Genomic DNA, 20,689 nt, shown 5'->3' with positions numbered 1-20,689 from the left:
GGAGAGCTGAGTTGGAGCCTAGAGCTTGCAATATATATATATATATATATATATATTAATTATTTATTTTATTTTTTTATTTTTGCTGAGAAAGATTGGCCCTGAGCTAACATCTGTGTCAGTCTTCCTCTATTTTGTATGTGGGTCACCACCACAGCATGGCTGACGAATAGTATAGGTCCGTGCCCTGGATCTGAAGCCAGGAACCCAGGCTGCTGAAGTGGAGCACACCAAACTTAACCACTAGGCTGTGGGCCCAGCCCCCCCAGAGCCAGTGATTTTAATTCTGACTGTCAGCTGGACCTCCTCCAGTCTGGCTCCCGGGCTGAGGTTTGTGGGTTGCGGGGCTCCCCAGGTCCCGCTGCATTGTCATGCGTCCCTCCAGGCTCCCTCTTGTCACACTTTTTTGTCATGTCTGATATATTTCGGCCTGGCCTAACATGCGAGATGTCTGGTACATCATGGATCACATTTCCTGTCCAGCCCTGTGGTAATAGCACCTTTTAAAATACTACTCTTTGGGGGCCGGCCCCGTGGCCTAGTGGTTAAGCTCACGTGCACTATGCTTTGGCGGTCCAGGGTTTCACCAGTTCGAATCCTGGGTGTGGACATGGCACTGCTCACCAAGCCATGCTGAGGCAGCGTCCCACGTGCCACAACTAGAAGGACCCACAACTAAAAATACACAACTATGTACCGGGGGGCTTTGGGGACAAAAAGAAAAAAAGTAAAATCTTAAAAAAAAAAAAAACCTACTCTTTGGAGTCACAATTTCTACATTGTTTTAGCACTTTTTTGGGGAGGAGGATATATTGTGATTGTGGGAGAAAAAACTGTGTGGCTGGATTATGTCATTAGTAATTAAAAAATCACTTGAGAATTAAAAAAGCTGACAAGAAGCATTTAGTAGATTTTGGCATTTCCAGTATAAGGAAATTAATTTGAAAACTGGTAATGGAATTTATGTGTATCCATATTATCAGATGCAAATAATTTAAAACTAGGGGGTTGTCACCCTTTAACGTGCCTAAATCACCTGGGGATTTTGTTGAAGTGCAGATGCTGATTCTGTAGGTCTGGGGTATTTCAACCCTCCCAAGGTGATGCCCTTGCTGGTGACCTCTGGACCACGCTTCGGGTAGCCAGGAATGGGGGTGTGAAACGTTGGCCTTTTTTTCTGTGGCCACTGCTGCAGAGGCAGACGAGCCTTTTGCATGGCTGGGAGCTGGGATTATGGGGGATTTTTACCAGCTGTATCAGCTGTTAGCAGGAAAAACAGGATTTTTGAGAAAATGCCCACTGGAGGTCACTGTTGTCCTTCGCAAAGACGTAGACATTGCAGAAGATGCTTTAACATCCCAAACTGCAGGGAACGCTAGGGAGCAGAGAGCAAATTTGAGAAAATCGTGGAAGAAGTGATAGAAAAATCAAAATATAGCAATTTGACATGGATTTTCAGGAAGGGTAAATGTTTCCTTTTTTTTTTTTAAGGTTTTTCCGGAAGCAGTATTTTTTCCTCAAAGAATTCCCTCCCCCCAAACGTTTTTTAAAAAATCATTTCAAAACTTGGTCCTTTAAAAAAAAAAAGACAATTGGGGCCGGCCCGGTGGCGCAGCGGTTAAGTTCGCACGTTCCGCTTCTCGGCGGCCCGGGGTTCGCTGGTTCGGATCCCGGGTGCGGACATGGCACCGCTTGGCAGCCATGCTGTGGTAGGCGTCCCACGTATAAACTAGAGGAAGATGGGCACGGATGTTAGCTCAGAGCCAGGCTTCCTCAGCAAAAAGAGGAGGACTGGCAGTAGTTAGCTGAGGGCTAATCTTCCTCCAAAAAAAAAAAACAAAAAAAAAAGACAATTGCTTAATTTCTCACGTTCTCCAGTTGACCTCCAGATGATCTATAGAACTGCTGAAGCTCAGAGACAGGCTGCCTCTGTCTACACCTGTCTCTACCACTTGCTCGCCTCTCCTAAGTTAGCACCACAGTAACAGCCTCAGCTTCTCCATCTGAGAAATGGGCATAATCCTCGTACCTACCTCATGGGATTGATTGAATGAGGAAATGGGGGTAAAGGGGTTGGCCTGGATCCTGGTATATAAGCACAGAACAAATGAGAACTATTATTTAATTGTGTATCAAGCCATATTGCTGTTTTGATAACAGTGCCTTTCTCAGCTGTTGATTGATTTAATAATTATTTTGGGGATGAAAAACACATTTGCAACTGAATTTCAGGTCAGATTACATTTCTGCCCATTCTGTGAAATTAACTTTGCAAAATTCTATTTTTCTTGGCAACTGATTAAGAGTGATCTGAAAGGAGGAAAAGGGTAATTTGATTTTTAAAACTCCATTATGGCTGTTGCTGACGATGATTCCAATTTATTTATTCTTGGGCGTTTTGTCTTGTAAATCAAGAATTGGCCGATAGCATATTAAAAAGAGTTTGGAAGAATATTTCATAAATGACTTCAATTGCAATATTTTGGGAGGGAAAGACAGTGTATATTTTGTAAAATGTAACCCGGAGGGAGTAGACATATGTTGTGGCAGGATTTTCCTTTACAAAGGAAGTAGAAGGAGAGGCTGGTCCCTATGGGTAAGTAGCCTTTCTCCTCTCCAGCACTCAAAGCCAAGTGTATTTAGAAAGGGATGGAAGCGAGATGACATGGGAGCTCAGTTCTTTTGTGCTGGATTGGGTTTCTGGATTAGCGGGGGATATTGGGGAGAGCTGACTAATTGTGTGGCACAGTTAGATCGGGCTGCTATGTTGCCTGCAGAGATTAGTGAAGTCATGACGCTCGGAATGGGGTTGTGGGTGGGGAGGGCTGAATTCAGGGGATGTCGAGGCCAAGGGACAAAGTGCCTGGCTTCTTCTGCTGTTTGAGCTGCTGTTTTCCCTAAAGCTGGGTGGGGAGGGAGGAATTGTTCTGTGTGCCCAGAAAAGCTGTTTTTCTGGAAGATGATATTTTGCAAATGGGACCTGCCCATGTCTCTTCTTAAAGACGAAATGTTATTCATGACACCTGGGATGGCTGAGGATTGGGGTGCCGGGATTCGGGGAGTGAGCCCCCAGTGTGAGGTGGCAGCAGTGGCCCACTGGCTCTGGCACCCCAATGATGGGAGGGCTAGTCCCAATGAACACATTTTCTTATTTCTTTCAATATGGACAGGCTGAGAATTTTCCGAATATTCAAGTTCTCTTTCCCTTTTGATTAGCCATTCCATCTTTACATCCTTTCTCTCTTCTCCAGTGTTACCATAAGCATTCAAGAAAAGCAAAGCCACTCCTTCAACACTGCTTAGAAATTTCTTCAGCCAAATTGTAGTTTCATGGCTCGCAAGTTTTACCTTGCACGAAACACTAGGACACAGACACAGTTCAGCCATTTAAAACAAGGATCACTTTTCCTCCAGTTTCCGTCTGAGGCCTCAAGAGAATGGCTCTGCCGCCCCATTTATGCCACGTTCTCTTCACAACTGCTTAGGTACGATGGGAGAAGGTCGAAGCTCTCTGCAGCTGCCCTCTTCCTCTGAGCCCTGGCTGGAGCAGCCCCGAACAGTTCATTGCAGCAGCGGCTCTCTGCAGCTTGTGCCTCGGGACTCTGGCTTCTGCCAGCATCCGCTTCCACGCCTTCAGGTGTTTGCGGCAGCAGCACCCTGCTCTTGGTACCAGTTTCCTATCTCAGTCTGTTTGGGCTGCTACAGCAAAGTACCGCAGACTGGGCAACTTATAAACAAGAAGACTTTATTTCTCACAGTCCTGGAGACAGGACGTCTGGGGTCGTGGTGCCAGCACGGCCAGGAGAAGGCCCTCCTCCTGGGTCATGTCCTGGGCCTTCTCGCTGTGTCCTCACGTGGTGAATGTGATGAGGGGGTTCTCCAGAGCCTCTTGTATACAGGCACTAATCCCGTTTAGAGGGCTCCACCCTCGTGATTTAGCACCTCCCAGAGGCCCCGCCTCCATGTACTGTTGCCTTTGGGGGTTACGATTTCAATCTGTGGATTTTGGAGGCACACAAACTTCCGGACCACAGCACCTCTCTTGCCTTTTATCTTCTCGTTGTCACGATTTTAACTCTACATGTATTTTGAACTCTATAAACTATTTTCTGCAGTCAATATTCATTTAGTTTTACCCACACCCTTCTTTTGTTACTCTGTAGTATATATGTTATGTTATGTATATATATTATGTATTTACATATATATGTAACTAAATATCTATACATATCTTTTGCTTTCAACTGGAATTATTTTCCTTTAACATTTTTTTTTTTTAATTTAAAACGTGGTTCTGCTGCGGCTGCTGCTGACTTTTCTTTGACTGGGAACTCCTTTCTTTTGCCCTTGTGTTTGAAGGAGCGTTTCACTAGGTGTGGAATTCTTGGTTGGCTATTATCTTCTTTCAGCACGTACTTTAAAGGTGTCATTCCTTTGTCTTCTGGCTCTCCTCTCTGTGCTGAGATAATAATCTTACTGTTGTCCTTTGAAAATAATGTTTTCCTTTTCTCCTAAGACACCCCCTCTCTTTAGTTTTTAGCCGTTTTACCTTGGAGGCCCTAAGTGTGGTTGTTTCTGTTTGGTTTTTGTGCTTGGGGCACGAGTGTTTCTTGACTCTGTAGCTTGATGTCTTTCTTTGGTTTGAGAAGAATTTCAGCTGCCATCTCTTCAGATGCTGCTCCCATCCATCCTTTCTCTCCTCTCCTCTGGGTTCCAGATGTATGTGTGTTAGACCTTTTCTTCGTGTCCCTTTGTCTTCTCCACTCTTCTGTGCTCCCCATCTCTTTTCCTCTCCGTGCTTCAATGTGGGAAGCATCCTCTCTCCCCTTTCATCTTCCATCTCATTTGTTAACCCCCACAAGACTGATGAAAACCATCTGCTCTTCCTCTGCTTTCTGCCTGGCTTTTTCTCCTGCTCTACACAGCTTAATTGGCCAGTAATTTGAGGGGAGGCCAGGCCAGGATTTTCACTTCTCTGCCCTCCCTTCTTCAGAAGCTCTCCCTTCAAGCCCGGCTGTCTCGACAGCCCTGGCCCTAACTTCTCTCTCCAGCCCTGTGAGGTTCCTTAGAGCTCTTGGCTGCTCTGCCTCCTGGCAGCTGCCCTCTGCCCAGCTTCGCCCTCTTGTCCTGTGCCAGGATGAGTCGATGCTGTGAGGGAGAGCTGGGTGAGGAACACTCGGTTCCCCTCCGTGAGCTTCCCTCTGTTCTGCTGTCTGGCCTTGCAGGTCCTGTATGCCTTGGCAGCTCCTTGGAGCTTCCAACAGATTGTTAAACAAATTTATTTATTCTTTCTTGCTTGTCTTGGTAGAAATACCATTCCCCTATAAACTACCTCATCACTGAGGAAGTCTCAGCAAACAGTGTTTAGTGTGTTGCTTATCCCCATCAACTGACTGGTTTCTGGGTTTTGCTGTTCACCAGGCATTCCAGGCATAGGAACTACAAGGCTGAATTTGCATCATGCCGGTTGGAGGCTGTACCGCTGGAGTTTGGGGACTATCACCCACTGAAGCCCATAACTGTAAGTTTTGCCAGGGGCCTCTCTAACTGATGTTCCAGAAAATTGCAGGCGGTATTCCTGGGTCTTTCCATTTTGCCAGTGTTAGTCTCTTTGCATGTTTCAATCAACCAGTTTGTTCCCTGCCCCATTTTTGTGATGTTGGCCTCACCCTCCATCATTTTGATTCTCCCTTTCTCGTATAAGTGAGGTTGTCATGAGTATGGGATGCCCTTGTTCCTGATGTGGAGGTGTGAACAAAATACATCTTGCTTATTCATTGGCCTGTTTGGAATATTAAGAATCCTCTACTTACCAGCGCAGGGCGCTGTCCTGAATAGCATCTTAGTCTATCTGTGAGATTATTTAAAGAAACAAAACAGGACAAAAAGCAGGCGAGAGGTGAGGTGGTCCTCTCTTCTGGGTAAGCACTCTTTATTAGTAAGTGATAGCAGCCATGCGGTGGCCAGCACGGGTGGAAACGAGCTTGAGGGACAGATGCCAGTGGATACCGAGGACCTAAAATTTCTCAATAGCAGAGGACCTGAGAGCACACAGAGGCAATTACGGAAAGCAGGAGGTCACAAGGCCGAGCTTCGGCCTCCCAGGGCCCCTCAGATCCCCAGGGGCTCGTGTGGCTGTGGCTGACCCACCAACGAGTGGGTTGCGTTCCCAGGAACTCGCTCCCGACGTGGTAACAGGCTAGCTGCAGCGGCTCCGAGCTCACAGCCTGCTGGCTCAGCAACACAACTGCAGGGACATTCCCTTCAGCAATTTTCATTTACCCGGTTGGGTTGTGTGTCCTTCCTTCCCTGAACCAGCCCTGGTGACCGGGCTAGAGAATACGCTGACTGGGATGGGGCCAGTGCCCACCTGGGAAACTGGGAGCAGAGTCCATCCCACCAGGCCTGCAGGAGCTGAGAGTCGGGGAGGGCTGCCTTCCCGAAGAAAATTTGGCCTGTTGAGCCTCAGAAAGGAAGGAATGGATGCCAGGCAGAGAAAAGACGACAAACCTGCCCCCGTGGGAGGAGCTTTGCCCAGTTGCCCACAGTTAGGGTCAGACCCCACCGGTTTAGGGAAGGGTCTTCAGTAAGACTGCCCTCACTTCAGACACCAGCTGCAAATGTCCCCAGGCCACCTGCACTTCTGACCGACTGGCTACAAATCCAAGGATTTCCCAAGACCTTCTAGGGTTTGATAATTTGCTAGAACAACTCAGAGAACTCAGGAGAACGCCATACTTATGTTTACAGTTTTCTTATAAAGAATGCGAATGAAGACCAGCCAAATGAAGAGACACACAGGGCGAGGTCTGGGGGGGGTCCCGAATGCAGAGCGTCCACGCCCTCTGCCCATGGAATCAGGGCGCATCACCTTGCAGCGTGTCGTGTGTTCACCAGCTGGGAATCTCCCTTGAGCTTTGGTGTCCAGACTTGTTATTGGGGTTTCATTACGTAGGTGTGATTGAGTGATTCCTTGGCCACGTGATTGAACTTGGTCCCCAGCCTCCCTCCCCACCCCGAAGGTCAGGCTGATATCAGCTGGCGCAAAGCCCCAAGCCTCTAATCGCATGGTTGGTCTTTCTTGTGACCGGTCCCCATGCTGCGTCATCTCATTAGCGTAAACTCAGGTGTGATCGAGGGGTTCAGGAATACCAGCCACTCCAAGGACTTGGTCTCCTTTCCAGGAACCAGGGACAAAGGCCCCTCAGATCCTCCTTTAGCCAACACTCTCTCTTTGTTGTTACACCCTCCTCCTCTCTCTTTTTCTCTGAAGAGGGTTTTCTCTGCTTCCCCGCGGATGCGTGCCCAAAGCGTCCATCGCTGTCCCTCAGGCCCTGGGTTTTCGTAGCTTCCTCATTTCAAAAGGAGTGGAGCCCACTAGCCCTCTGGATGTGGATCCTGAATTTTCGGCAGGGAGACTCTGGTGGGATCCCCTTAGCTCAGGGTTTCACCCTGGTCGTCATCTGAAGTCAGGAAGGGATCGGGGCCGGTGGAACAAAAACATGGCTTCATACCCCAACACCCCACCCGCCCTCAGCACCGACACCAGGATGAGGCACGGTGAGAAGTTCTCCAGAAAGGAAGTGGCTGGGCGTTCACTGCTTTGCGAGATGAGATGGCCGTGCAGAGCCACTGAGGCTGTCTTCAGAGTACGGTGGCCCTGGGATCTTAGGTTCATGACCCTGCCTGGACCACTGCTGCAAGACGCGCATTCTGATGCAGTCGGTCTGGGGCGGGGCTCGAGATGCTACATGTTTTGTAAGCTCCCGGGTGATGTGGATGCTGCTTGTCCAGGGACCACACTTGGAGCAAGAAGGCCCCACAAGACTGCAGTTAGCTCACCACCTTCTAAATCGTGATGGCCCCGTCTCTTCCTTCCTGACCCTAACCTCCCACCCTCCCTTCCCTGACAGCTGGGGTTCTAAGTCAAGTCAATTTGTCACAAAAAGTAAGCGTCCCTGCTGCAAGGAAAGGTTGGTTGAACTAACAGAATGAGGGAAACCCCCTTTGAGCGTGTCATTGGGAAAAGTCAGAGGAGACTATCGTTTACGTCCACGAGTTTTCCCCACAGGTCACAGAGTCAAAGACAAAGAAAGTGAGCCGGAAAGGAAGCACGTCTTCCACGTCCTCCTCTTCCTCCAGCTCCGTGGTGGACCCGCTGAGCAGTGTCTTGGATGGGACCGACCCCCTCTCCATGTTCGCAGCCACTGCTGACCCCGCAGCCACGGCGGCTGCCACGGTAACACACCCCGCCAGCAGTCGTCCAGCTGCTGGTTGGTCCTGCGGGTGTAGGGGTGGGGCTTTCTCATCTTTTTGTTTTCAAATTGCACAAGTAATGCATGGGCGCATTCTCGTTGTAACAGTTCGAATAATCCACACATCCACAGGGTACTGCTTATAGAGAATGACGCTGCCGGTGAGAGGCTGCTGTGGATCCTGGAAGCTTCTTCCTTTTTTTTTTAAAACATTTTAAAATTCTTTGTTTTAACTTTACTCTTTTTATAATTCTTTCTTTTGGATTTTTTTTTCCTTTTTCTTTCTTTCTTTCTTTTTTTTTTTTGCTGAAGAAGATTGTCCCTGAGCTAACATCTGTGCCAGTCTTCCTCTCTTTTGTATGGGGGTTGCTGCCACAGCATGTCCTGATGAGTGATGTGCAGGTCTCTGCCCAGGATCCAAACCCGTGAACCCTGGGCCACTGAAGCAGAGCACATGATCTTAAGTGCTATGCCACCAGCCCAGCCCTTGGATTTATTTTTGTGTAATTACATAAGTAATTCACTAATTATTTATGTAAGAGAGTCAAACATTACAGATGAAGTCCTATTGATCAATTCTCTTTATTCTATTAGCCACCCTGGAGGTCATCAGTGTTAACAGAGTAATGTGTGTTCTTCTGTACTTTTTCTTTGTGATTTCATAGGTATTTATGACAGTAATTTCTTAGCATTTATGTACATACTCATATATAAGTACTAACAACGGTAGTAGTATGAGCTTACTGTGTGGCAGGTACTTTCTGAGTTTAGTTCTCTTACTACCTCGTGAGAGAGGTATTATAATCTCATTTAAAGGGGCCCACACGGAGGAATAGAGATGCTTAGTCACATCTATGCTGGAATTCAAACCCGGCCAGTCTGACTTCTGAATCCACACTCTCGACCATCATTCTGTGCTGGCAGTGCATACATCTCTACATATTTTTTTTTTTTTACATAAATTGAACTATATTTATATATATTTTCTTAACTTGACTATATGTCTTGGAGAACTTTCCATATTAGTACTTATAGAACAACGTTATTTTGAACCGCTGCGTTGTATCCTGAAGAGTAGGCGTTATCTACTTGAATTCACCATTCCTCTAATGATGGACACACAGACTGTTCCCGGTGTTTGCTGGTATAGACAGTGGTGCACTGGTCCTTGAACATGCATGCATCTTGGTGCATACGTGCCAGGATTTCTGCAGGGTAACTTCTTGGAAGTTCATTACTGAGTTAAGGCAATGTGTATTTAAGGTTTTGATGGCTGCTGCCAAATTGTTCTCCAGAAAGTCCTCGCCAATTTATATGTATGCCCACCAGCAGTGTTTCAGAGGGCCTGTCTCCCTTCATCCTTGCCAACATGGATATTATCAGTCAGTTTAACTCTTTGCCTTTCTCCTTGTTGGAAAATGATCTCTTTCAGTTTGCCTTTCTTTTATTTATTTATTTATTTATTTATTTTTTTAATTTCTTTCTTTTTTTTTTTGAGGAAGATTAGCCCTGAGCGAACATCTGCTGCCAATCCTTCTCTTTTGCTGAGGAAGACTGTCCCTGAGCTAACATCCGTGCCCATCTTCCTCTACTTTATGTGTGGGGCGCCTGCCACAGCGTGGCTTGCCAGGTGGTGCCATGTCCGCATCCAGGATCTGAACCAGCAAACCCCAGGCTGCTGAAGCAGAACGTGCGCACTTAACCGCTGCGCCACTGGGCTGGCCCCCTTTCCTTGATTCTTAATGAGTTTGAGCATCTTTTGATATATTTATTGGCCATTTTTGGTGAATCAGACTGAAGAATTTTTTATCATAGGAAACCGTTGACAGATCTGTTTTATTCTGCAATGAGGGACTGTCTTCTGCTTATAGTTTTTTTTTTTAGCTTTATTGAGGTATAATTGACAAATGAAATTGTAAGATATTTAAAGTGTACAGCGTGATGATTTGATATACATACACATTATGAAAAGATTCCCCCCGTTGAGTTAACACATTCATCACCTCACAGATTTACCTCTTTTTTTTTTGAGGTGAGAACATTTAATTTCTCCTCTCAGCAATTTTCCATTAAACAGTACCATGTTATCAACTGTAGTCCCATGTTTACTTGCACTTTTTCTCAAGATTAAAACGATAGTGCTGCTGAAGAGATTGTCTTGCCTTTCCTCAGGACAGTTCCAGAAAGAAACGTGAGAGAGAGGATAACTCCATCGTAGGATCCGATTTTGAGCCTTGGGCCAGCAAGCGAGGAGAAATCCTTGCCCGGTACACTACCACAGAAAAGCTCTCCATCGTGAGTACGGTGCACTTTTCTCCCAGGCTCTACTTCAGATTGAGTAGCCATTTCTTTTTGTTTTTATGATTCTGCACCCAGTTCCAATGTGCGGGTTTTTCCCCCACACCAAGCAATTCTCCCACACTAGCTGGTGTCCTGCAGTTCAACTCCATTCTGACACTGTCTACCTGGAGATGGCGTCAGATTCCACAGGGTAAGCGTTCCGTCCTAGGAGGCTGCCCGCCACCTCAGATGCCAGTCACAAGTCCCGGTTGTCACCTGTGCTTCTCACCGACTGGCTACAAATCAGAGGTTCCAACGACCCCTCTGTGGGTTCGATTAATTTGCCAGAATGGCTCACAGAACTCAGGAAACCAGTTTACTCACTGGGTTACTGGTTTATTACAGAGGATCGTAAAGGATATGACTCAGCAGCCAGATGAAGAGATACACAGAGTGAGGTCCCAGACAAAGGAGCCTCTGTCCCCGTGGAGTTTGGGGTCCAGCACGGCAGCACGTGGATGTGTTCTGGTTCCCCAACCTGGAGGCTCTCTGAGCCCCATCCTTTTGGGTTTTCGTGGAGACTTCCTTACATAGGCGTGATTAACTCATCTGCCATTGGTGATCAGTCAGCCTCCAGCCCCTCTCCCTGCAGTTGGTTGGTTGGCTGGCTGAAGGTTCCAGACCTCTAATCACAGCCAGCCCCCAGCCTTAGGCACTTTCCAAAAGTCACTTGGTTAACCTAACAAAAGATGCCTTTATCACTCTTATCCCTTAAGGAAGTTCCAAGAGTTTTAGGAGCTCTGGGCCGGAACTCGAGGAAGACTGAATTTATATTTCTTATCATAAATCACAATATCACGGTTATGTTGCCCCAACTCCTGGGCTCTATAAGTTTCACCTGTTATGTCAGTGTTAGTTGGGAGAAAACGTGCTGATTGGTTGCTCAAAAAAATGTGTTAAGAATCGGGTGTGGCACAGTTCAGAGGAAGAAGTGGAACAGTGGAGCCCCGTCTCTGCTGGAGGTTGGAGTCGTGAGGTGGGGAGAGTGCCACCCCATGAAGCTTTACTTCCTACTGTGACTCAGAGTCCGGCACAGCCGGGCTTTCTGCCAGAGCTGGAAGTTCACTGTTTCTCTAGGGGCCGGCTAGGCCAAGTCGTTGGCTTGTGCCTGGGGGCATGTAGCAAGTAGAGAGTTAGCCTCCAGGTGGCCAGTCGCTCAGTGAGCGGCTCAGAAGAGCTGGGACCAGCCAGGGAGAGCCGGTTAGTGCCCCTTGTATTGAGGACTGGTTCACTGGCTTAGAACGCAAGCCCTCCCTGATGACGTAAACAAGAGCTGGGTGGTCCAGGGCTGCTATGGCAGCTCCAGAATCTTCAGGGATCTGGCTCTGTCTGTCTTTTATTTATTTATTTTTTTATATTCTTTTTTGAGGAAGATTAGCCCTGAGCTAACTGCTGCCAATCCTCCTCTTTTTGCTGACGAAGGCTGGCCCTGACTAACATCCATGCCCATCTTCCTCTACTTTATATGTGGGATGCCTGCCACAGCATGGCTTTCGCCAAGTGGTGCCATGTCTGCACCCGGGATCCGAACCAGCGAACCCCAGGCCACCTAAGTGGAATGTGCGCACTTAACCGCTGCGCTGCTGGGCTGGCCCCCAGCTCTCTCTCTCGATGCCCTGCCGTGTTCAGGGTCACCTCATGTCCAGGTTGTTAGAAGGAGGAAGGGGGAAAGTAGGGGACACCTTTTCTCATTTAAGGAGACTTCCCGGAGTCCCCGTCAACACGTCCAGTTACATTTGTGTTGAAGGTAGTCACGGGCCATACACAGATGCAAGGGAAGCTGGGAAGTGGGACAGTGTGCCCATCAGAAATCGGGGCCGTGCGTGAGTCGGGAGGGTGGGATGAACTCGGCAGCAGTTGGGAAGGCTCAGCCCGACACCTCTCCTCTCCTCCTCCTCCCGGGGCGTGTGCTTGTGGAGGAGAATGGCAGGCAGAATTGCTGGACTGTTTAATATTCTTATTCTGAATGCACCGAGTCAATTTAGAGAAGTGATTCTCAACCAGGAGTAATTTTACTCCCCAGGGGACATGTGACAGAGCCTGGAGACATTTTTGGTTGTCACAGCTGTGAGGGTGCTGTGGCATCCAGTGAGTAGAGGCCAGGGATGCTGCTGAACCTCCTGCAGCGCACAGGATGGCCCCCCGACAGCAGAATTTTCCAGCCTGTCATGTCAGTAGGGCCGAGGCTGTGAAACCCTGATTGAGAGTAAGGTAAAGGCTCATGTGACTCCATTGTCATCAAAATTTTCCAGTTTGTTGGCTCACCTTGAGAGTCCTGAATTGAGAAGAGTCTGAATCTCCAGGAGTCTTTAGGGACCTGTCTTTTCCTCCGTTGAATAACTATTTGTTTTTCATTTGGATAAGTAAATCGCTTGTTGGAAGATGATGGAACATATTATCTTAGTGCTACATGAATAATAATTTAAGTATAAAGTTTTTTTGTCATAGATTCCAATAAGTTTTAAAAAATGTTAACCATTTTTTTTTTGCCTCTACAGAATCTGTTTATGGGATCAGAAAAAGGTGAGTTTTCATCGTTACTGTTTTGATGGGGAATTCTCCCATTACCTTTAATATAATTTTAGAATGTAGTGTGCAATCCTGACGATTAATTCAGTTGAAGCTATTATTTCCTAGATTCTATATAGACTTAGTAGAATTGAAATACATATTAGATGATGAATGAAAAAATCTGTTGGCAGGACTAAAGCATGAGCTCGCTCCTAGATTTTAGAGTTACAGAACAAGCTGTGGTTTCCCCCTCTCAGCGCCTCCTCACCAGCTGGGCAATGGTTGACATTCTCCTTTTCAGAGATCCTTTCCTCTGCCTTAAGCCTTTTCCTTTTGTGAAAATGCAGGTATGCTAGTGAGGGAAGTCACACACTCAGTCTTAGTGGCCACCGGTCCCCAAACACAGCAGTTCTCCATTTCTTCTGCTGAGACACATGGTGAGAAGCTCTGGACCAAGGTGTGTCAGATGGGTTGTGCTGAGGAATAGGGTCCAAGAATTTCTTTTTTGAAGCTCCTGGATGATTCAGAAGTGACTCACATACCACTGGGGCGCACATGAGCATGGCCTTGGTTTATGTGCATGTTGCTGGTATGGCAGCTGCAACTCTCCCCCCATTCTCTGCAGGTTGAGACAGCACAAAAGAAATCAAGAGAGTGGAAGGATTTTTGTTATGGGCTTAACTTTGACCCGCAAACCATAAAAAGTAAATCATAGTATTGCATATCCACCAGTTTAGAAAATCAAAAAGATTGATGATAGCACTTGCTGGTGAGAATGTAGACCAGTAGGAACTCTCATACATTGTTGGTGGTAGTGTAAAATGACACAACCAGTGTGTAAAGCATTTTGGAATTATCTATTAAAAGTGAATGTGGGCCAACCGTAGGATATACCCAAGATCAGAAATTGGCAAACTATGTCCTGCAGGCCAAATCTGGCCCACTGTTTGATTTGGTAAATAAAGTTTTATTGGAACACAACCATGGCAGTTTGTTTACATATTGTCTAGGAATGCTTTTGTGCTGCAATGGCAGGGTTGAGTAGTTGCGACAGATACTCTATGACTTGCAAAACCTAAATAGCTTTATTTGTCTCTTTACAAAAAGTGTTTTTCCGACTCAGCCCAAATGCATGTTTCTTAACATGTGGTCCAAGGACTGGCAGCATTGGTATCACCTGGGAGCTCATTAGAAATACAGAATCTCAGGACCTGCCCCCAACCTACTGAAAATCAGAATCTGCATGTTAACACGTCCTCCAGTGATCCCTTTAAAAGTTGAGAAGCACTGCCCTCAAGAAATGCATGCATATGTGAATCAGGAGACATGCTCAGAAATGTGCACAGCAGCATTGTTCTTAGGAGCCCCAAAGAGGAAACGGCCCAAACATCCATCGACGGTAGAATAAGAAATAAATTGTGGCGTGTCCACACAATGGAAAATGCTAAACAGCAGTGAAAATGAGTGAACTTCAGCTCTGTGCAACAACATGGGTAAATTTCATGAACTAGAGTTAGTGGTGAATAAAAGAAGCAAGACAATATGGGCAGTGGTTACAAAGGTCTTGTAACGATCTGTTAAAATGTACACGTATGCGTGTTCTATATGTATTTCAAAAGGAAGGAAAAAGTAGAAACAAGGTTAAAAAAAAAGGTAGATTATTTGGAAACTTCTCCACTTTAGCAGTGGTTAGTAAGTAAATAGTAGTGCCGTGCTCTCGGGGGACCCCAGACATGTCTGTGAGTCAGTGCTAGCTGAGAAACCAGTGCCTTAAAAGATAAACCTGGAGAGTGAGTTTGGTAGGCAGGAGTAAAGGGACCTCAGCTCTAGAAGAGAAGCCCCCTTAAGAAGGGGAAAGTGTTCTGAAATAGGAGACATTGGCGAGCACCAGCCAGCTGGACAGATAGCCTTGCCCTGCGGCTGGCCCCCGGCCTGGAGTTCTCGCCTTCATCTCTCTCCGCCGGTCCTTGCCGATGGAGAGAGTTGTGCTGCCAGATGATGGAAGGAGGCACAGCTAGCCTTGTCTGCTTGAAGAGAGGGCTTTGAAGCCCTAGTGTTTCCCGCTCCGGGGCAGACAGTGAGAGTGTTGTTTTGCTAGGATAAGGGTACAATTCTACACTGTGAGTACGAGCCTGAGAGGCCCTTTTGTTCATGGAAAACAATTAAATGAAGGATTTTTGGCATCCTTATCTGGACTGTCTTTCTTTGGGATTAAACAAATGATGCAGTGAAAAGTTTGTAAATATTGAGTGTAGTGGAATGTTTTTGAGGTTGGCAGGCTGTGCTCCCAGGGGCAGCTTCTAAGCAGAAATGTTTCCGATGGAGCTCTGGTTACTAAGGACATTGCTTTCAAAATCTTGGAGAGTTTTCTGTAATAAAATTGTTCCCTGGCCTCTTTATTCATGATGAAGTGTAGAGGGAAAGATGCCTTCCTGTGGGGGTATTGGTGACAGGAAAGCCACCTGTGTGACATGAATCCCTTCTGTTTAGGCAAAGCCGGGACCGCCACATCCGCCATGTCGGAGAAGGTTCGGACCAGGCTGGAGGAGCTGGATGACTTTGAGGAGGTGAGGAGGTCATGTGCTGAGCCCGGGGAGGAGCCGTGCTCTTGTTTCTTCTGCCAAGTGAGATCAGTCTCAGTGGCTGCTCTGTGATTAATTCTGGAGCTGAGCATTGTGCTCGGTCCTCCTGAGGCAGCGACTGATCCAGGGAAAGATGCCAGCGGTGCAGTTGGCCGAGCTCGCAGGAGCCTGCCATGGGCTGGGTTTTGAAGGCATCTTTTCTCACTGATGCCTGAGCAAGCTGGGTCGTCTGGGGACAGGATTTAACTGTAAAAGCCAACTGGAGCCACCTCCCTGGGAACCCCCTTGCGTAGTATAAGGATCAGACACTTCTGCAGGGGCTGCACACGGCTGCTCTGCTGGCTGGATGTGGCCCATGGGAATCTCTTAATTGGCCTGCACGTGCTTATAAAAAACACGACTCATTTGCCAACTCTTAAAAATTCGTAAATTTAACATATTAATCCAGATTTCTGGCTTCTCTTGAAATCCACCTGATACTTGTGGACCCACATTCTTGCACTTAAGCAGGGCATGCACTGTCCGGGTTGCACGCTCCTCCCTGACATTACTAACCCGGCCCCTGGAGACCAGAGGGTTTGTGTCCTCTGGAATACTCTGCAGAGAAGCAGCACAGCGTCATGGGTGAGAGCCAGACTGCCTGGGTTTGAATCCTGGCTCTAGTGTTTGGTAATTCTGTGATTTGGGGCAAGGTGCTTGACAGGCCTGTGCCTCAGTTTACTTATTTGTAAAATGGGGGTGCTGCATAGTCCCTGCCTCTTAGGATTGTTACAGGCGTTAAATGAGTTAATGTAGAGGGAGAGCTTAGAACAGTCCCGGCACATGTTACATCCCCTGCAAGCCTCAGCTGCTGTCACCGTCACCCTCCTGAGTCTAGATGCCTCAGCTCGACTGCTTATTAACAGGGTGCCCTGGGGGGCTCACCTTTCCTATACGCATTCCGTCATCTAAAAAAGGGGATGAACACTAGAGTTGTGTGGACCATGGGGCTGCTTCGAAATCCACAAAAGGCCATCTCATGGGGTTGCCTTTGCTCTCCTGCATCTTGCCCTGGGGTTCAGGGTCCTCCCCGCTCTGAGACCAGAGCTCTTGGGTGCTCAGCAGAGTCTGATAGTCCAAGGTCTGTCTTCTCAATTCAGAAAGGACACATGTTGAATTAAGCTGCCCAAGAGCCTCAGGCTGCCTGGCATCGCCAGCCTTGGCTGGTAGGAAGGGAGTTCCTGAGGGTTTTAATCAAAGTCTGAGTATCTGAAAGTCGCTTGAACTGGCTCAAGTTGAAATTGGGGACTGTAGCGCAGGCGGCAGGGGCACTACCCTGAAGCCAAGGGCACAGTGGCCTGGAACCAGGAACTGCAGAACCACCCAGAAGCCTGTCAGCTGTCCTCTGTCTCTCTCAGATCCATGTAGACTCTAGTCACTGTCTCTTTCTAGTGCCCCATTTTCTCCCTGCAGGCTGGTTTCCTTGCTTCTCCCTGCTCACAGCAGCGGACGGCTGCCCTGTGGCTTCCAGGTTAACGTAGAGTATCAGTCAGGGTTAAGGCTAGGTTATGCTGTGGTGACAAATGAACTCTCATATTTCAGTGGCTTAATATAGCAAAGGTTTATTTCTTCCTCACGTTACTCATCTGGTGCAGGTGGCAGACACACCAGCATCTCATGATGCTTCCACCTCAACAGATGGCTTCCAGGCTTGTCACAGCAGAGCGGAAGAAAGGGTCACTTTTCAGTTCCTCCCTCCAGAGGGGACACACGCCACTCTGCTCACAGTCCATTTGCCCAAACTAGTCACGTGGCTTCTCCTACTGCAGAGGGGCAGGGAGGACCCTATCTCACAGTCCAAATTTCCTGAACCTTCTACTTGTATTTCTTTAATAAAGAATTCTTCGCTTACATTCCAGGGAATGTTCATATAAAAATGATTTGGTTCCTGGGCGCCTCGTGCAGATTAGCGTGACCCTCACTCCTGTGAGCTGTGTAAATAGCACCTTGACCATAGCCGGTGTTAACGACCATGTCCCGTGTGCCAGGGGCTGCGCTGTCTTTACATACATTGTTATTTCAGCCGTGTGATCATCTCAATGTCCTCTGCCCCAGGTTTTCGCTGTGGTGTACTCACTGTCCCAAATGCTTTCTCCCTGGTCTAGTTAACACCTCCCATTGACTGGCTAACTCCTGTACACCACTGAGAGTTTGTCTCAAGCGTCACTTCCTCCAAGAAAGCATTCTTGACCACCAGTCTAGAGTCCATTCCTTTGTGACTGTATTTCTTCCGTTCTAAGATGAACCTTTCCCCCTACATTTAAAAAAATTTTTTTTTTTTTGGTGAGGAAGATTGGCCCTGAGCTAGCATCTGTTGCCAACCTTCCTCTTTTTTTTTTCACTTGAGGAAGATTGTCCCTGAGCTAACATCTGCCAGTCTTCCTCTACTGTGTATGTGGGATGCCGCCACAGCATGGCTTGACAAGCAGTGTGTAGGTCTGCACCCAGGATCTGAACCCACGAATTCTGGGCCACTGAAGCAGGGTGCACAAACTTAACCACTAGGCCACTGGGCTGGCCCCTCCCCTATATTTGAATATCCCTGGAATTGGGCAGTGTCTCTCAGTTGCTGCCTGTCAGCGATCAGCATTTTTTCTTCCTTAGTGGTACGTGAAACAATGGGCACCTCCAGTTTGCTGAGTGCGATGTGTGTCTTTGTTGTCTTCTCCTGAGCACTTATCTCAGTTTGTGTGAACATCCGTCTCGGCCTCTGTACCTTAAACTCCAGTAGCGCAGAAGTAACGTCTCCTTGCTCGCCTTGTGTCTCGAGCATCTGGTCTATCATGCCTGGCGCACAGCAGGCCCCAGTAACAGTTTGCTGAGTAAGGTGAGTCTTGTTATCCGTGTGCACGGACGAGGCTCCGGGAGGAAGCAGCTCACGCAGAACCGTCCTGCTGCTAGGAGGCTGAGCTGGGCTTTGGCTTAGGGCTGGCTTGCCTCAGTCACTGCATGCTGTCTGTCACTGCAGAAAACTCAGAGAACCTCTTTGATCCCAAGACAAAACTAGCCATCCTTGTGGGGGTGAGGGAAACTTAGAGCTGGCGCTCAGCTGACACTGAGTGTCGTTCCTGGGGGCAGTGGTCCCACAATGTTTTTCCTTTTGTGCCTACATCCTCCTCCTTTGTGCCCACAGGGATCCCAAAAGGAGCTATTGAATTTGACTCAGCAGGATTACGTGAACCGCATAGAGGAGCTCAACCAGTCTCTGAAAGACGCCTGGGCCTCAGACCAGAAAGTGAAGGCTCTAAAAATAGTCATCCAGGTCAGTTCTAGTGTTTTTCTTTTTTTCTTTCAGAATTTCCTATGTAAAACTCCTTTGTAGATAATTAGGGTTTTCAGAGGCCTGCCTTCAGGGTCTTACCCTATTTTTTTCCTCTGTTTCATTTTCACATACTTCCTGTGAAAGGCCATGATTACAAATCTGTGTGTTCATGAGATGGCTAATCCAGGGCCACCATGTGCAGCTGCACAGGTTGTGCACTGGCCAATTCCAGGAAATTCACCCTAAATTACAGAATTAATGGTGCCTCTGGGTTGTATAGTTCATTGGCCCCGGTACAACCCTGATGTATTTATGATTTATGTAGACTAAAGATTGAACAACTGTCTTTTGGATTTCCTTGACCAGATCATTGTATGTGTGGGGCTGATGGTTGTGTGTCCCTGATACATGCATTTTTGAGTCCTATTCTGCATAATTGCGGGACTAAGAAGACATGTTTACAGTGTTAGGAGAGGGACATTTGTTGAATCCTCTTTGTTAATGAAAACTCTTGGATCACAGAAGCTAGTTCTGTAAGAAAAACATCTTATTTTATTTCTTGACTCTTAAGATCATCGTGGCAAACCATGGCCAGAAGTGCACTGTAAAAGGAATGATGTAAGCATTCGGATTTTCAGAGCACCGTTAATTTCTGAACAGCTATTTTAGTTGAAAAGGACAGATGCCATTCTCGTTCAGTGTCATGGCGATGGGACGTTTGTTTTCTCACCTGCTTGTCTCGAGAGAGACTGAAGAGAGTCTGGGAGACTCTACGCCGGGTACCGGAAGTCTTTTCAGATGACAGTTGGTCTGGCAGGTGCTGTTTTGTGTGTTTGATGAGACGGGCAAAGCCAAGCCCATTTCTCTTCGATCACGGTTGTTAGTTTTCAAGGTAGATACTCTTGAAGAAGCGGGCCTCTCATCCTGGATGCACATGAGGAGCTGCTTGCTGAGTGGCTCAAGTGAGAAATATCTCAACCAACAAGCACGTCCTCACAATATTTTTACTGGCAACATCTCTCCATATTGTAGTATAGAACTGTGACTTCTAAGAGTTTTACATCTGGAGGAGATTTGATTCATGTCTTCTCAAAGAAAATAACCAGGAAAGTGTTTAATTAACTCCACATCTGGTTAATAGGAATTGTTTTACTTTCAATGCGGTCCGTCGTCCCTCGGTATCCGCAGGGGCTTGGTTCTAGGACCCCCACGGATACCGAAATCCGAGGGTGCTCAAGTCCCTTATGTAAAATGGCGTAGAATGTGCATCCTCCTGTATGCTTTAAGCCATCTCTGGGTTTCTTATAATACTTAATACAATGCAAACCTATGTAGATGGTTGGTGTACTGTGTTGTTTGGGGAATAATGACAAGCAAATAAAGTCTGTACGTGTTGGGTACAGACGCAGCCATCGTGGGCGCTGTTGGTTGAATCTGTGGACGTGGAACCCGTGGAGAGCGAGGGCCGACTGTCCTTTAAAGACAGCCGTCTTTATCCGCAGATGATGGCCCGGGTGCAGAGTGGGGGAATGAGTGCGTTCACTTTATTTGCTCTGCGGTAGGTCTTTTCGGTTTAGTTTTGCTTTGTTGCTTTATTGAGATATATTTTACATATCCTAAAATCCACCATTGTAAGTGTACAATTCAGTGAGTTTTAGTAAGTTTATAGAGTTGTGCAACTATTACACAGTCCTCTTTTA

General features: G+C 47.2%; 1 protein-coding gene across 2 annotated transcripts in view; it reads left to right on the top strand.

Moving 5' to 3' along the window:
* Positions 1 to 20,689, top strand: part of VPS35L (VPS35 endosomal protein sorting factor like) — a 112,146-nt gene that overhangs the window by 1,791 nt on the left and 89,666 nt on the right. For both annotated transcript variants that reach the window (XM_070566569.1, XM_070566570.1), the window contains exons 2-7: positions 5,422 to 5,521; positions 8,072 to 8,239; positions 10,428 to 10,550; positions 13,094 to 13,118; positions 15,597 to 15,673; positions 18,861 to 18,989. In XM_070566569.1, the coding sequence (XP_070422670.1) occupies positions 5,422 to 5,521; positions 8,072 to 8,239; positions 10,428 to 10,550; positions 13,094 to 13,118; positions 15,597 to 15,673; positions 18,861 to 18,989 (622 nt within the window). The remainder of the gene's footprint in view (positions 1 to 5,421; positions 5,522 to 8,071; positions 8,240 to 10,427; positions 10,551 to 13,093; positions 13,119 to 15,596; positions 15,674 to 18,860; positions 18,990 to 20,689) is intronic.

This window comes from Equus przewalskii, chromosome 12, assembly GCF_037783145.1.
Source record: "Equus przewalskii isolate Varuska chromosome 12, EquPr2, whole genome shotgun sequence".
Taxonomy (NCBI): domain Eukaryota; kingdom Metazoa; phylum Chordata; class Mammalia; order Perissodactyla; family Equidae; genus Equus; species Equus przewalskii.
Note: the sequence above shows the minus strand (reverse complement) of the source record. Positions and strands in the feature narration are given on the sequence as shown.